The sequence below is a fragment of the Diabrotica virgifera genome, chromosome 3 (assembly GCF_917563875.1).
Source record: "Diabrotica virgifera virgifera chromosome 3, PGI_DIABVI_V3a".
In the NCBI taxonomy this organism is placed as follows: Eukaryota; Metazoa; Arthropoda; class Insecta; order Coleoptera; family Chrysomelidae; genus Diabrotica; species Diabrotica virgifera.
This window is the reverse complement of record NC_065445.1, coordinates 102359284-102378018: the sequence shown is the minus strand read 5'-3', so window position 1 is coordinate 102378018 and position 18735 is coordinate 102359284. Positions and strand designations below refer to the sequence as shown.

The 18735-nt window shown below is 32.5% G+C and overlaps 1 protein-coding gene across 4 annotated transcripts in view; it reads left to right on the top strand.

Annotated features, from left to right (window-relative positions):
- The window catches only part of LOC126881246 (uncharacterized), an 88432-nt gene that overhangs the window by 27024 nt on the left and 42673 nt on the right, over positions 1-18735 (top strand). Inside the window, exon 3 of one of the 4 annotated variants that reach the window (XM_050645396.1) lies at positions 14080-14341. The exons of the other annotated variants lie outside the window; for them this stretch is intronic. Coding sequence (XP_050501353.1) covers positions 14080-14341 — 262 coding nt within the window. The remainder of the gene's footprint in view (positions 1-14079; positions 14342-18735) is intronic. 4 annotated transcript variants of the gene reach the window in all.

The following is an 18735-nucleotide window of genomic DNA, read 5'->3' as shown; positions in this document are numbered from 1 at the left end:
GTGTTTCTATAGATATTAAACAATTTCTATAAATTACCCATGGTATCACGATAAATCGTTTTTCCGATTATAGCGCCATCTATCCAAAATTCGAAAAAATGTCTCGAATAAAAGTTGCTTACTTTTACGTAAGGAATCCAAATCTGCAATTAAAACTGGGGGTCTCGATTAAATATTTTAAAGTTACCCCCATCCCATGTAGAGGACGTGTTTGGTATCATTTGGTAGATTTTTAAAAATTATTGAACACATATTTTTCATTTTTTCGAATCGATGTTTATTTCGCGAAATATTCAACGGTTCCGCTACTTTTAGGTTGGGACACCCTATATATAAAGTTGACGAAATAAAAATAAATATATGTAGTGAATTATCATTAAAATTTAAAAAACCTAGAAAATGAGACTTGATAAGTGAACAACTTACAGTAGTTTCAGAAATGTAATAATGAATTAACCGAATGTAATTTTCAAAAAATCAAAATACTTTACTTTTTTCATGGCAAAAAAAACTCATGTCGAGATAGTTTTAATTTTATTTCGTAATGGGAAAGTACATCGTACATCATGTGACACCTCATTTAAAATCGTTTAAAATACTGATTACAAAAATGTATAATACGTACAGCCGGTTCCTAAAAAAACTGATACGACTCTTAGTAAGATTTGATCATGTTGAGCAGTGTATTTGATTGATCTGACATTATATTTATTATGACACACAAATAATAAAATAAACAAACAACAAACAACTGATTACATATTATATTAATTCATAAATTGTACTAATTATTAAGGTCTAAATGTTTATATTATTTTAAATCTATCTTAACTTTTATATTAACTATCTAAATGATAGTTTTTACATAAAATAGATCACATAATTATTGTAAACGTGGATTATACAACAAAACAAATTAATATTCAATTCAGCCCTGTAACTTATTAAAATAAATATTATAGAAGTTTTCAGGGACTTTCAGCCCTCGGTAATAATGTAGTCTTTCATTCTGAGTTTAAATTTTTCAAAAATATTTATTAGTTTTCTCAGGATTCGAAGAAAATGAATACAATTAAAATACATTGAGAATTTTGACATGCGTCACAATTTTGCATTAACTCAATGTAAAATTCTAAACTGTTAAATTCCAGCTTCCCTAATTATTTGACATCAAAAGACATTAGAAACTATTTGTAGAGGATTGAAATCTGTATTGAAAACAACTGTTAAAATTGGTCTACGTAATTAAACATATTCCAAAATTTTGTAAAAATGTAATACATTTCAGTTTTCAGCCCAAACTTAGGCCACACACAATGCAATAATGTTCACATTTTTGAACTGTCAATATTTTTATTTTATCATCTATTGTTTAAAAACAATACAGTTGATAAGATACTCTCAGTTGCGGAGAAAGTATTAATAATAAAGATTAATAATAAAATCTAATAACCGTGGAACAGAATAAGCTATCTGACAAATTTTAAGATTTGGCAGTGACATTGACAGTACGTAAATATTAAGTATTTATCCTTCAAAATACACTGCTCAATTTTCTACAAAATACGCTTCAAGAGTCGTATCAGTTTTTTTTGGAACCAGGTGTACATGCGCAAAAGTTTTGGTCAAATGCTTTTTAAACGCATTAATTATTTTTCGAATCCTGAGAAAACTAATACGAGAATCTTTGAAAAATTTAAACGCAGAATAAAATATTACTTATTTTATTACCGACGGCCGAAAGTCCATTAGGATAAACAAGAAGTTTATAGACGTTGCATTTTCCCCTATTCTACTTTGCAAAATACAATATAGTGTCACAACACTTGCTTATACATTTGACGCACTGTCCGTCAACGTGTTAAAAATCATACTCAATTTTCTCTTTTTTTCACCCCTGTAACTTATTAAAATAAACATTATAGAAGTTTTCAGGGACTTTCGACCCTCGGTAATAAGGTAATCTTGCATTTTGCGTTTAAATTTTCCAAAAATACTTATTAGTTTTCTCAGGATTATAAAAAAAATGAATGCATTTAAAAAGCACATTGGACCGATATTTTGCACAAGTATTACCTATACATTTTTGTAATCAGTATCTCAAAAGCTTTTAAATGAGGTGTCACATGATGTACTTTCCCATATGAAGTTTAAAATTTAATTTATTACCATAATTTTATATACTTAAGTGGATGATTGCATCCCGCGACATAAATGACTATCTATCGTACTCGTGGGGAAATACTCACTTGTGTCAAACATGATATAAATTAAACTTATATATTATACATATAAGACATACTTTCATGCATATAAGACATACCTTTTTCCATAAAACTCTCGAAAGTAGAATTGGTATTTACTGCATGACTTGCATAAATCGCATGACTTGTTTTGAGTGCTCTCAGAACTTAAATTTGATCCAAGATCAGTAGGTCTCATAGTATGATCTATCTGATAAGATGTTACCTTGTACATATTTATTATCATCATTACTATTAATATAATCACCCAAATTACGTTGATTTTTAAAAAAATAATCAGTAATATTGCGACATTTGAATTTTTTTACTTTTTAAGTTCTCGGTAGAAGCTTCTGATTCCTTTCGTTTATTTGACATCTTATAACTCTTCGTAAATCACAAACTATATTAATATAAAAAAAGAAGAATAAAGTCAAAATACTATTAATCACGCTAACATTTTACAAACTAAGATCTGTACGAATCAGTATTAAGAGATGTTACTTGCATCGATATCCAAAATGCATTAATTACTAATAATTAATACGGTTGTTCTTTTTTCGTGGTCAGCTATCGGCGTGTGAACATAATATTATGCTTTTTCTCATGAGCATCTTTCAGTGCGTCACAGTTTTTCGATTTCATTCTAACGCATTAAATTGTGTGACAAAAAAACGCACGTCGGTGATTACATTTCATCGGTGACATTTAAATGTTCTAGTTGTCAATAGATGGCGCTATAATCGAAAAAAAAAATTATTTACGAATTATATAATATATCTACGAATATAATCTGTACAATTTATAAGACTATACAAATCAAAGAATATTGATTTGTTTTTATGCCAAATTGCAAATAAAATGTGACAACTGTCAGATTTAACTAAAATGTCATGTCACTAAAATGTATATTATCAGGGACTTACCTTTTTTCCTATCATTTGTGACGCACTGAAAAATGCTCATGAAAAGAAGCATATTTATATTTTCGGCGAATTAATATAGTTTTTGCTAGGCACGCAATTTTCGAGAGATTTTCGGCGAATCTATTATCTGCAAACGATTTTATAATTACACTTGGAGATGCTTAAGTTGCGTTCACAGTATATAGGATTACATATTTTTTTAAATATGCTTATTGTGATCATTTTTAATTCTTAATTTATAACGATTATAAATTACTCATTTCCAAATACACTGGCGTCACTGGCCCGTTTTAGCCAAGTCCCATTCTAATAAAATATATTTATATGTAATTCATAATTCATATAATATTGTAATTTTGACATGTATGTATAATAAAAAAAAATAAATCACTTAAGTTGAGAGGGGGGCCGATCGCCCCCATCGCCCCCCCCCCTGGATCCGCCACTGTTGAGCATTTGCTTATTTGAAATAATTAAATTCAATTATTATTTGATTACTTATTTTTCATAATTTTACTTTTTATTATCTGGTAAATGGTAGGGAATAAAAATTTAAAATTTTGCAGTTGTATATAACTTTACACACCCTATCAAAATAGCTATCAAAATGACAGTGTTGTCATTTAAGAAAATCAACGATGACGTAATATCTCTAAATTGGGACACCCTGTATACATTATTATTTTATGTCAAAAATGACAATTTGAAATACTAATCGACGGGTCTGAGTATTTTTCAAAAAAACAATTAGTATTTTGATTATTGAATTTATTCCAAATGACAGACATAACTTTGTTATTTTCTATTATCTTGAAAATGATAGAGAATAAAAAATTGATATTTTGCAGTTGTGTATAACTTTACACAGCCTATCAAAATAGCTATCAAGACGACAGTGTTGCCATTTAAGAAAATCAACGATGACGTCATATCTCTAAATTGGGACACCCTGTATACATTATGTATGTATTATTGTATGTAAAAAAGGACAATTTGAAATACTAATCGACGGGTCTGAGCATTTTTCAAAAAAAAACAATTAGTATTTGACATATTGAATTTATTCCAAATTACAGACTCTCCCTGTATAATAAAAAGCACAGAAAATAAACATGGGCAGATGATGTATACATAATAATGGAAACAACTTTGAGATTCTTAACGCTAAACCTTAAGATAAATGTTACAACTTAAATTTTTTAATTATAGTATAGATAATCATAGTATTTATACTGCTACTGATCTATTTTGTTGGTATACGCAAATGGTTGTTTGGGCCTCCTTGATAGGTATTGCCCTGATCAAGTTGACTATTTCGATAATTACTTTAGACATATCCCAACTGGAGTTAATGAATGGTGCTTTAAAGATATGATTTGCATACTGACAGAACTAAAAAAGCGATTCGAAAAACAGCCTATTACTTCTAAGGAAGAGTTTTGCGAGCTTTCTGATCTATTGTTTTTATTTGCACGAGATGTGTGTTGGAATTACCGTACTGGTAGGTATCTGCTAATAAACAAAAACCACACTTTTCTACCATGACCACATTGTAAAAAGCATATTGTTTTATATGGGACTAAAGCACAATTGATTGTAATGATTATTTCATTCATAGAGATTTTGACCAATAAAAAACTACAAAAATTAAAATTTCAGCGATTATTTCATTCAAAGGCGATTCTAACCAATATAAAGCTTTAAGAATAATAACTAAAGTGATTATTTCATTCGTAGGAGATTCTGACCAATAGAAAGCTACATAAATAAAAATTAAACTGATAATTTTTGATAATTTCCCGTCGTCAAGTATATTACGTCAGATGCCCTTCGTTGCTATGAAAAAATGCATTCAGTGACATTAATGACAATTAATGTTTTAAAAATTATAGAAGTGATGACTTTCAACCGTCAAATATTTATAACCACTCTGTGTTTAATTGTACTCATTTGTACTTACATAAATAAATTACAATAAAATTTTGGTTTTGAACAGTTTTATTCATGAAATAATCGCAACAAATTGCACTCGATCTCTAAAATTATTATCGAATTTTTGCCCTCGTGACACTTTGATATAATTTCACTCCCCTTCGGGTCGTGAAATTAAAACTATCAAAGTGTCACTCGGGAAAAATTCAATAATTTTAGAGCTCTTGTGCAATTACTACTGATTATTTCATTCATAGGAGATTCTCACCAATAGAAAGCTACAGAAATAAAAATTAAACTAATAATTTTTGATAATATCCCGTCGTCAAGTATAATACGTCAGATGCCCTTCGTTACTACGAAAAAATACATTCGGTGACATTATTGACAATTAATGTTTTAAAAATTATAAAAGTGATGACCTTCAACCGTCAAATATTTATAACAACTGTGTGTTTAATTGTACTAATTTGTACTTACATAAATAAATTAAAATAAAATTTTGGTTTTGAACAGTTTTATTCATAAAATAATCGCAACAAATTGCACTAAGTAGATCTCTAAAATTATTATCGAATTTTTGCCCTCGTGACACTTTGACATAATTTCACTCTCCTTCGCGTCTTAAAATTAAAACTGTCAAAATGTCACTCGGGAAAAATTCGATAATTTTAGAGCTCTTGTGCAATTACTACTGATAATTTTTGGTAATATCCCGTCGTCAAGCATTACGTTAGATGCCCTTCGTTACTATGCAATAAATGAACATTCAGTGACATTAATGACAATTAATGTTTTACAACTTCTCACAGAGAACACCAAGAAACACGTTTAGCAAATATTCAGGTGAAGATATGAACAAAATATTGGTTAAAATTATTTAAAAAGACAGTTTTATTCATGAAATAATCTCAGCGAATTACCCTCGATCTCTAAGCCCGGCTACACACAACATCTTGCCTGTGCAGTTCAAAACTGTACAGGTATGACGGAACAAAAAGACGGTACACCGTACGTTGTCCACACGTGCAAACTCCGTAAAAACTGGACTGCGCTTATTTCCAGAACTCGACACGATGAGCAGCACCGAAGAGGATTTTTCAATAGAAGAGTTATTGCATTATTTATTAATAAAAAAGCAACAAACAAACAAGCAACGACGCTGTAGAAGTTTCTCATATTCAATTTTCTTTTAATTTTTTCTGAGGACGATTTCCGGAGTGGAAATCGAAACGTCAAACAGTAGATAATTAAGAAATGTAATTTTCATTACACGTACAATTATGGCTCATTCCCATACAAACATAACATGTATACTACATTAAACATATCAGAAGAAAACAGTTTCAGTATATTATACAAGTAGATATAGGTAACTTTTTTCAACAGTAGTATACCAATTATTGGAAACAATAATAGTTAATCTTTTTTAAATAGCAACACGGTAAAACAATTATATGATTTTAAAGAATTCCCTATTATTTTATAATCGATTAAAAATAAAAAAATAAAATATTATCTCTTTTAATTTTTCTGTCATTAAAGCGTATAGCCTATGCTTCATTTTTCTTATTCCTGTCGAAATATTCTCTACTCTTCACCTTCCATAATGTCGGCAAAGATTTGTATAAGTCTATAAATTCAGTTAATTCAGTTAAAGAATTGTTTTGAAACACTTCTTATGTCGCTCATTTCGTTTGGCCTTGGTCTATTCACCTTGAAAACTTTTGCGGAACTGAAGAATGGACTGAACTCCCGGCCACATGTTCAAGTAAAACTGTAGAACCTAAAAAAACTGCACAGATAAAATCTTCAGCATGTCGACGAGAGTATAGTCCGCGCTTGGTGGAGGCCTGCGCGCGATACCGTCTTGCCGTCCATACACACGCTCTTACCTGCACAAACGAGTCTCTGCAGGCATGCTCTCAGGCAAGACGTTGTGTCTTGTGTGTTGTGTGTAGCCGGGCTATAAAATTATAATCGACTTGTTCCCTCGTGCCACTTTGACATAATTTCACTCCCCTTCGGGTCGTGAAATTAAAACTGTCAAAGTGTCACTCGGGAAAAGTTCGATAATTTTAGAGCTCTTGTGCAATTACTACTGATTATTTTTTAATAATTTTAATTTCCATTCGACAACTGTCACATTTAAGAAAATATCTATAATAAACTTTTAGTTGTGCATCTAATGTCAAATTGTCACGAGGAGAATACAAAGCTGCAAAAAGCGCTCTTGTTTACTTCGATGAGATGATTTCATGAATACAACTGTATTTATAAATATTAATTATTTGCCTAATTCTAATATCATCTAGATAAATTTGCTAAACTGTGCTGTTCACTTTGACAAGTTGAAAAATGTATCTAACATTAATTGGGATCAATGTCACTGAGTGATTTTGTACAAAGACTTGAATTTTATATGTAAGTATTAACAAATAACCTTACGAATAGTACACGACATGACAGTAAGAATAAATAAGAAAATAATGCTCCACTTTTTCTCAAACTCGTTGTCATTGGGGAATCACTCCCCTTCGGGAGGTGAAATTAAAACTGTCAAAATGTCACTCGGAATACAAATCGATCATTTTAGAGCTATCATGTAATTACTACTGATTATTTTTTTAATGATTTTAATTTCCAATCGTGTAGTAAGATTTTTTATCACGTGTTTAATTCTGTCCAATCAGATTATTATTATACTCGGAATAATTTACTTACATTATTATACTGAGAATAAATTTAATTAGGTATTTTATTTCTATTTAATTACAACGTTTTCTAGTTTTGACAACTGTCACAAGTTTTAAGAAAATGAACCAAAATAAACTTTTAGTTCTGCATTCTACAGGACAATACAAATCGGCAATTTTAAAAGCTTGAGTGTAATGCGGTAAGATTATTTCATGAATAAAACTGTATTTTTAAATAATTTGAACTAATATTTTATTGATATCTTCGTCTGAATATTTGCTAAACTTGCTCATGGTCTTAACTTTGACAAGTTGTAAAACATTAATTGTGATAAATGTCACTGAATGTTTATTTACAAAGATCTAAATTTTTTAGGTATGTGAGTATTAAAAAATAATCTTTCGGATATCACACTATAGTGAGAATAAATAGGAGAATAATACTAAAGTTTATTTCTCAAACTGTGAGAAACAAAGTGGAGAAGGCGCCGCAATGCTGAATTTGTGACTCTATATGGTACTGAAAACATCGTCAGACATATAAAAGCTAATCGGATAAGATGGGCAGGTCATGTAGTAAGATCAGAGGAAGACAGAGTGCTAAAGACAGTGTTCTTCGAGAGACCAGACGGTAGAAGATCAGTGGGCCGTCCCAGAAAAAGATGGAAGGATGATGTTGAAACCGATCTATCTAGGATTGGGGTACAACAATGGCAAATCCAAGCGCAAGATCGCAGACGATGGAGGGCCATAGTGGATGCGGCGAAGACTCACCCCGAGTTGTAAAGCCAGTCAAGAAAGAAGAAGAATTTCTCAAACTTAATGTCACTCGGCAATATATCGTGCCAGGCAACAAGTTTTCAAAAAATTGTCTCATTATTTTCAACTTATTCTCATTATCTTGTGATATTATTACCTATAATAAAATTAATGTTTTACAACTTGTCAAAGTGAAAACTATGAGCAGTATTGTGTGTTTATTTGTACTAGTTTGTACATAAATAAATCACAATTAAATTTGTTTTTGAACTGTTTTATTCATGAAATAATCTTACAGGAATATTCACAAAAAATGTAATAGTCATTTTGAACATGTAAAACAATTAAGAAACAGCCTAGGGATAATTGTCTAATATATTAAGAAAATTAAAAAAGCCTGTCTATGAAAAAACTTCATTAGACATCTAGCATTATTTTAAATTTCAAGAAAACGCTTCTGACGTCACTAGTTGTATACCCCAGCGCCATGTCCATAGTGTTATTCTTTAGGTACCTGTTTGACGTTAGTTCAGGTCATTTTATTTTGTATTTTGTTCTCTTTATTGTGTTAACAGGGCTAACGTGGGGTTTTATGGCGAATTTGTTTAGTTTAAAGTGGATAGACCGCCTAAGAGATGTGCTCGAGAGAATCAAAAAAGCACGTATAACCTTGAATAAGGGCAAAACTGAATTCTGTAAGCAGAAAATCGATTTCTTGGGATTTGTGTTGTCGAAGGATGGGGTAACACCAGATCCAGGCAAGGTGAAAGCAATTGTAGACATGGAAGCACCAAAAAATGTCAAGGAAGTTCAACGCCTTATGGGTACTGTAACATTCCTAGCGAAATTTATCTCTAATAGGAGTGAGATTATGCAACCAATTACAAGTTTAGTTAGTCCAAGCAATGCATTTCTATGGGGCCCAGCACAAAAAGAGGCGTTCCAGAAAATAAAAGAATTGCTTATATCAGCACCTTGTTTAACAATGTATGATGCAAATAAACCTACAATCCTATCCAGTGACGCTTCTACCAAAGGACTGGGAGCTGTATTACTTCAAGTTGAAGGTGGTCATAAGAAACCTGTAGCATACATCTCGAGGACTTTGACTCCAGCTGAACAAAATTATGCAAACATAGAAAGAGAAGCACTACCTCTGACCTGGGCAAGCGATCGACTAAAGAGTTTTCTGATAGGAAAACAATATACCATAGAGACCGATCACAAGCCACTTATACAAATATTTAAAACTAAGCCTCTCGATGATCTGTCCCCAAGACTTCAAAGGTTTAGAATGCGCATGATGCGTTATGACTACAATATTGTATATACCCCAAGGAAAAATTTATATATTGCTGATACTTTATCTCGTAAACCCATACCTTCAGAAGATGACAAAGAATTAGAAGAAGAAATGGATGCCTTCATTCATGGAGTCACTCTTGCAGGTATTCACACATCTGACGAGAATGTAACACGAATTGCTAACTCACAAAGCAATGATCAAACCTGTAATCAACTGAAGAACTACATAATGGGAGACTGGCCTCACAAGTCTGCATTATCAGGTGATGTTAAACCATACTACCCAGTACGTCATGAACTATCAGTTGTGGATGGTATCCTTCTTAGAGGAAACCGTATGATCATTACATGTGAGCTCAGGGCAATGATGTTGGAAAAATTGCACGCTGGTCACTTTGGAATAACTAAAACTCGTCGTCGTGCTCTGGGAACGATGTGGTGGCCAGGAATTTCTCAAGAGATAGAAGCCAAAGTAAGATCTTGTCCTATCTGTATTCAAAACTTGACAAACCATCAAGAACCTTTATTGCCAGCTAAATTTCCAGATTATCCATGGCAAGTGATATCAATGGACCTTTTTAAAACTGAAGGAAAATGGTGTATCGTCGTAACTGATAACTATTACAGATTTTTTGAAGTACTTCCTGTTCAGAACATGAGATCACAGGAAGTAATAAACATCTGCAAAACAATATTTGCAAGATATGGTATACCACAGTTGGTTTGTTCCGACACTGGAACACAATTTCATGCTGTTGAAACATCAGAGTTCCAACAGTTTGCAAGAGAATGGGGGTTCTCTACATCGAGAAGTAGCCCACAATTCCACCAAGCAAATGGCGCAGCAGAAGCTGCTGTAAAAGTCGCAAAAACCTTAATAAAGAAGAATAAGAACAACATAGAGATGGCACTTCTGTTCTATCGAAACACACCACTAGAGAACGGATTCAGTCCATCCGAAATGATGTTTGGAAGAAAATTGAGAGATAATCTACCATCAATCGCATTAGCTGAATTTAAATCATCAAAGAAGCTAGTAAGCACGGAGAGGAAGTACCGCTCGAAATATAAAAAATTATATGATGGAAAACATGGACCGAAGAATTTGAGTCGACTTCAAATTGGTGATTTTGTATGGATCACAGACCTGAAACGACATGGTGAAATTATTAACGAAGTTAATCCAAGATCATACATAGTTAAGACCGCCATAAGCACCATAAGGAGAAACTGTTTTCATCTGATCCCTGCTCCATATCTAAGCAGTATCCCCGATTGAGTATTGAAACAACTGCCAGGGATTCAACAAACAAATTCGACTCCAGAAACTACACCGACTACTCAACAACTAACATCCCAAAGACCAACAAACAATGAGAAAGGTAGTCAGGAAGTGGAAAGTCACCCAACTCAACCCAAAACGCCTGTACGACTTCCAACGCCAACGAAAACTGATGGACCATTTAATATTGAGCAGAGTAAGAATACAACGCACTCTGGGAGAGCGGTTGTCAGACCTTTACGCTATCGTGAAGATTAATCAGTAGTTATGTTGAAGTTGTATCATCTTGAGGGGGATGTTGTATTACCTACCTTAAACAAGATTATAAAAAAGAAGAAGAGTTCCTTTTTGACTATTGACTTTTATAAGATGTTATGAGTTTTGAATGACGGATAAGTTTGTAACAATACATTTGTATTTTAATTAAAATAAAACTATTAAAATTAGTCTTAACTTCTATAAAGAGTTAATCCAGAGAACGAATAAAACATTTCTAAGGACATAATTTTGGGTAGTACAAAAAAATAAATAAAATGAAAGATTTTAAAATAGCTGGGCCTCGATTTTTGACCCTTCGCTTCGTTATCGAACGTATTCGTTTCGTATACTAAACAGATACGAAGCGAATACGTTCGATAACGAAGCGAAGGGTCAAAAATCGAGGCCCTAATTCGCTTAACCTAGCTATTGTAGGTACATGTAACAATAGTGTCTGATTTCTTGTCATCTTGTAAAGAAAAAAATCAACCACAGAGTAGTGGAATGTTTATTTTAATAAGGTACAGAGGTGAAAAAAAAAGAGAACATTCAAATATTTCATTCAAAGGAAGCTTTTTGTTTATTCTAACGGACTTTCGACCCTCGTGTAATCTTGTAATCTTTAAGAGTAAGAGTAATAATGTAATCTTTAATTCTGCGTTCAAATTGTTCAAAAATATTAGTTTTCTCAGGATTCAAAAAAGTTAATGCATTTAAATAGCATTTGCCCTAGAGGTAGGTATTAAGAATTTTTATAATTTATTTTTTTATAACTAAGCTAACTTAAATCTAAAACATATCATAGAATTGGGTAAAAATGAGTACTTAATTTAAAAACTCATTTATTTAGGAAAAGATCCACAACTTACAATAAAGAAGTGATCTTCGCAAGAGAAAAGCTTGGTTTTTATTGATACATACTTCTTTTTTACGTTTCTTTCTACGATTTAAATTAGCTGGAACTGTAATAAAAATCTTGTCAGATTGTTTTTAAATGTTTTTACACACCAAGGAACAAAACACCACTTATTTGGTTTCATTTTTACTAATTAAATACGTAAATAACTGCACACATTCAAATATACTTCGTAAATAAGGGCCGATTGTTCAATTGGAGATTATCTTCAGATTAAAAATAATCTTCAATTAAACTTAATATTGCGTTGTTCAATGCAAGTTTAACACTTAACCATCTGTTAACAAGAGATTATCTTAATCGCTCAAAAACTAAGGATTAACGGTGTTAACTAAAGATTTGTAACCTTACTTTTTGGTTTTAAATTAAATTTCAAGAAAATTCCAAATTGGAACAACCATAGTTATTGCACTAGCTAGATATGTATGTATTTCGAATTGTTCTTTCTATAAATTTTCAGTCGTAGATAAGATTTGCGGTAATAATGCAGTAATAATCTATTACAATTTCGTGTCTCTAATAATAATGGCTATTTCTCTTTTATTTTGATGACAGAGATATGACAGAGGACGAATATTATTTCTTAGCTGTTTTTAATATAATTTTTTTGACTTCAAAAAAATGTGTTTCTTAAAAAATTTATATTATTATAACCCAGTGATATGCACATATAGCCAGTACAAAAATAAATGAGATCTCTCAGTGTATAGGTACTTATGCTTTCTACAAATTTATGCATGATAATTATTACCTAATTATTTATAAATACATATTTCTAGAAGTTTCACTTTTTTTCATTTTGTGTAAAAATAAGGTAAAAACGAATTGGAAAAACTTTTAATGAAATTTTTGTGAAGGAATAGGAATTATTTTTATAAGCTAAAAAATTAACATTACTATTTAAACATGTTTTTTTACGCAAAGTTAGCAGTTGTACTTTTAATACTTTCTTCCATTTTAAATATGTTTAATAATGTAAATTAAAATCTCTTTTAGTAGTAGCTCACATGTACTAAATACTACATGTCAAAAATCGTTAACTTTATAACACAGAACACATTTTTATGTACAATTTTCATGATAAAGTTTGTTCCAAGTCGTTAATTAATAACTGGCAACGTTGTCGCCGCTTCAGTACTCGGGTTTAATAAATCCGAAAGTTAACTAACATTGAACAACTTCTTAAAAAATAATCTTTAGATTAAATTTAATTACGGTTTACTTAATCCATGAGTTAACTACTGATTGAACAACTGGCCCTAAGTGACAAAACTAGTCGTCGATCAAAAACGATACGACTGCTGACGTCACAGACCGTAGCCTCGCTGCAGGGTACCGTTTTTCTAGCCTCCAAGAAAATCAACATTATGATCTCATTTATCTTAAAAAATATACATTTTTAAACAGATTTATGATTGCTGCGTTTTTATATACCTTATAATCTATTGAATTTAACTATATTTAAAAATTAGTGAACATCCCTACATAATTTTCCTCCAATTAAAACTGTTAAAATGTCACTCGGGATACAAATTGGTAATTTTAGAGCTCATGAGTAATTAAGTGATAATTTTTACATTATTTTAAAGTTTTTTTACAAATGTTAGAAATATTACTTATTTCTAGTGAATAAGTTTGGTTTTTTTACTTAAGTTTTCTAGTAGCTACTTCTTTGTTCCATTCAACATTGTTTAATAAGTAGTTAGAATACGCTGTTTAAAAAATTAGTCGGTTTTTCAAATAGCTCTGTCATTGCTTCCAGTCACAAAAACCTACTACTATCAGATGGGTATGTTACGGTGATCGAAAAGAAACATGTCCTCATGAAATAGACGCAACTAAAGATCCGGCATCATTAGAACTCGGAGTTAACCTGACATGTTTGCAAGCTTTTATGTGCTATTTAAGAGAGTTAAAAAGACACTTGGAATACAAACCAATAGATTCCGTGGACAAATTTTGTACCGCTTCTCATGATGGTCTTTATCTCGCCCCATTTCTGAATTGCAGTGCAGAGGAAATGGGTAAGTCCCTCTAATACCTAGTCATTTTGTTTTTCATGTTCTTTTTCTGATTCTTTGTCTGTGTCTTCAGTTTTGTTTTTAAGCAGAATTTAGAATTGTTAGAAATAAAGTGTCTGCATAATAGTCTAAGAGCTGGGAGCGGATTTTGTGCGTGATAAGTAATATGAAAAAACTATATGGGGATATCAGTGCCGGTTTATCCACTGGGCGCTGGGCGGGCGCCCAGGGGCCCGGGTCCTAGAGGGGCCCGAAGTAGCCCTTCCTTTTATTAATAACAAAATAAAGTTCGATAATAATCGAGGTACCAACATATTATTTGAAATAGAGAAAAATACTACGAAATACCTGATAACCTTGTAAGAACGTGATAACTTTTAAACCAGAGTGATTTCTTAGAAAATAGTATGAAATGTATGAAGCTGGAGACAAAGCTTTTTATAGACGATTAATAAAAGCACATCTTATAGAGTAAAACCCAATGGAGGCAAAGAGAAGAGAGATTAGCTAATATAATACGAACGTGTTAAAACTGTTTATTGTTACCCGTGCAAAATATTTTCAATTCAAAAAATAGTTTAACTGATTTTTGATGTATTTTACCCACTGGAAACATTTGAATACTTTGCTCAAATCTCACGAAGAAAGTAAATTTTATCTGAACTTTATGGTTACATTAGTAACAAGATCATCAGTTAAATGGAGTTATATGGATTATCATTTAGATTGGAGTTATAGACGCTACGCTGGCTTGAAAAAGCAAGTAGAACGCGAAGCTGACTATTGGGTAAAGGTCCTAAGAAGAGTTGTTGTCACCATTAAATTACTTGCTTCTTAAGGACTAGCTTTCCATTAATCCCATGAGGAATTAACGAGTCGTCATAAAGGTGATTAATTAAAAGTTGTCTTGTATACTTGGCTTTTGACAACTTCTTAGATGAGAATTTACAGCGGAATACGAATAAAGCAAAATGTACAGTTAGCTATCTGTCTGACAAATTTGTAATGAATTCCTGGAAGTGATGAAAACAAAACTTGTAGAAACTTTTGACGCTGTAAATGCTTTACTTAAAAACTACGTATCCATGAAACATATTTTTTCCAATTAAGCAATAATAGAGACAAAAAATCAGCAGTTAGAACGTTAGTGAAGCTAAGTGAAGCTAAGGCACTGCAGAATAAAATAGATACCTTTGAGATAGCTCTATTGACACTGATTTGGGCAAAAATTTTAAAACGAGTGAATGTAACAAGCACACGTTAGAAACTGTGGACTCGAATGTGTCAATTGGAGTAGAATTAATGACATTTGAGCTTTGTTGGAGACGTGAGAAATAAATTAGGCGAAATTAAACTAGAAGCCAAAAATATTTTTTGCGAAGGCGAGGATATTTATCTCAAATATGTTCTACAGAATTGACCTTCAAAGAACAAAGAAAAGAAAAACAGTTTTCGATGCGTAAGTTGAAAGTGAAACAATTTTAAAGGGACAAGAGAGATTCAGAATAATTCTGAATCTGAATTATTGAAGTAGGTACCTATTTAATGTTATATGCGACAATATTACTCAAGATCTTTTAAAGAGAATATAATGCTACAAAGATGTTACATCAGCTGTAAGATGTTTTTTACGCTAAATAAAGAAGACGTCAAATAACAAGTAATATATTATGCGAGAAATATAAAAAATGTTGATGAAACCAAAGAGAACTTGCATAATGAAACTACTCATTTTGTAACGTCAACCCAAAATTTGAATAACCATTTGAAAAATTTGATGTTATCCAGGATGTAAAGGCAACTTTTCCCAATTTTGAACTTTACTGAAAGTTTATTTGATGATACCAATTTCTAATGCGTCAGGCGAGCGGTTTTTTCGGCTTTAAAAAGAATAAAGATTAAAGGTCACATTTGGGTCAAGAAAACCTAGAAGCATTACCACTATTGCATTTTTATTATAGAAAATGAAAGACAGGAGCAACCGAATTTTGTAGTAGGTATTAAAACATGGCAGTTTGCTAATGCCAAGTCAAGAAATAAAGTGAGCTAATTTTTGTCTTATGTATTTTTTAGAATATGTTTATTTGTTTATCATGTGTTGTTTTGTAGAACTTTCTTTTTTTTTTTTTATTTTTAAATGTACTTATTATTTGGAATATGTTTTACGTTTGCTATTTTTCTTGTTTGTTTTAAAAAATTTATCGTATGGATTTTACAATAAGCATTTATAGTTAATGCATGTGTTCTTTTGTTAAAAAACTGACAAAGAATAGCAATGAGGGGGCCCCTAAATCTCCAGCGCCCAGGGCCCAGAGTTAGGTTAAACCGGCACTGGGGGATATGTTGAACTAGTTCTGTACATTACTTTCCCCAATGAACGGAAACCAGAGTGGGGGCCGAGGGTAGATATAAGGGGTCTAGGTCGGGGTTTTTATTATATTTTTTGTGACGCTCTTGATAGAGATAGTGCACCAAAATTTGGGAATAAGTAGGTCATGACGTAACAATTAAAATCTCCAGGGCCGGAAACCTGCGTGGCCGACAAAGGGGTGGGGTAAGGGGTGAATATAAAAATTATAATTGGGTATTTTGTGACGTTCCTGATCGAGAGAGTGCACCAAAATTTGGGAATAAGTAGACCATGACAACTAAGTTTAATCCCCAGAGCCGGAAACCAGAGTGGGGGACGAGGGTAGTTATAAGGGGTCAAAGTACCGGTTTCTATTATTTTTTTTGTGACGTTCATGATCGAGATAGTGCACCAAAATTTGGGAATAAGTAGGTCATGACGTAACTAAGTAAAATCTTCAGGGGTGGAACGCTGCGTGGCCGACAAAGGGGGGCAGGGGTGAATATAAAAAATATAAGGGGTTTTTTGCGACGTTCGTGATATGGTAGTTATGGAAATTTTGGTGCACTGTCTCGATCAGAAACGTCACAAAAAACCCCTTATAATTTTTATATTCACCCCTGTTTCCACCCCTTTGTCGGCCACGCAGCGTTCCGCCCCTGGAGATTTTAATTAGATACGTCATGGCTTACTTATTCCCAAATTTTGGTGCACTATCTCGATCACGAGCGTCAGAAAATGAATAGTAAAAACCGCAACTTTGCCCCCTTATAACTACCCTCGACCCCACTCTGGTTTCCGGCTTTGGGGATTTTACTTAGGTCATGGTCTACCTATTCCCAAATTTTGGTGCATTATCTCTATCAGGAACGTCACAAAAAACCCCTTTTAATTTTTATATTCACCCCTGTCCCCACCCCTTTGTCGGCCACGCAGCGTTCCGCCCCTGTAGATTTTAATTTGTTAAGTCATGGTCTACTTATTCCCAAATTTTGGTGCACTATCTCGATCATGAGCGTCACAAAAAAAAATAATAAAATCCGCGAATTTAACCCCTTATAACTACCCTCGTCCCCCAATCTGGTTTCCGGCTGTGGGAATTTTACTTATTTATGTCACGGTCTACTTATTCCCAAATTTTGGTGCACTATCTCGATCAGGAACGTCACAAGAAACCCAATTATAATTTTTATATTCACCCTTTCCCCTACCCCTTTGTCGGCCACGCAGCGTTCCGCCCCTGGAGATTTTAATTAGATACGTCATGACCTACTTATTTCGAAATTTTGGTGCACTATCTCTATCAAGATCGTCACAAAAAAAATTATTAAAACCGCGACTTTGACCCCTTATATCTACCCTCGGCCCCCACTCTGGTTTCCGCTTCTATCTCTCCGATTATAACACAAATGTGACGTTTATAACAAACATTAGTACGAACAGTAGGGCATTACAACATGCTGTCAAAATTATTCAATATGACGATTGGGAGAAAAATATAAATGTTATTTTATCAGTTCTTAATGTGTTTTAGATCATTTTAGTTGCGTTTCTTTGTAATTTTGTTTTGTACAAGGATTAATTTAACATTTTCACTTAAAGAATTAATTTAAAAAGGTAATATGCCTCATGTCTATTGTGTTTTGAAGTCTTTGAAGTTTTGTCTTAATCATGATAAAGTTAAATTTTTATCGGCTACTATCAGCGCTACATTTTAAGCATAAAACAACTACATAAGTTATCATCTGAGAGACAAAAACAATGGTTAAATGCTATAAAACGTCCTATAAAAATTCTAAATAACTAACTGTGTCCATGATACTTACGCTTCAAAAGCTGTCTCCAGCGTAGGTTAACTAGTGTTGCCCAAAATCAGTCTTGGTCTTGCAGTCTTGGTCTTGTTCTGGCGTTTTCGCAAGACCAAGACCAAGACCAAGACCGCCTAATTTGAGCAAGACCAAGACCAAGACTTAACATGCAAGATTTGAGCAAGAACAAAACTAAGCCTGCAAGAGTCTTGCGTCTTGCAATTAGAACTGAAGGTCGT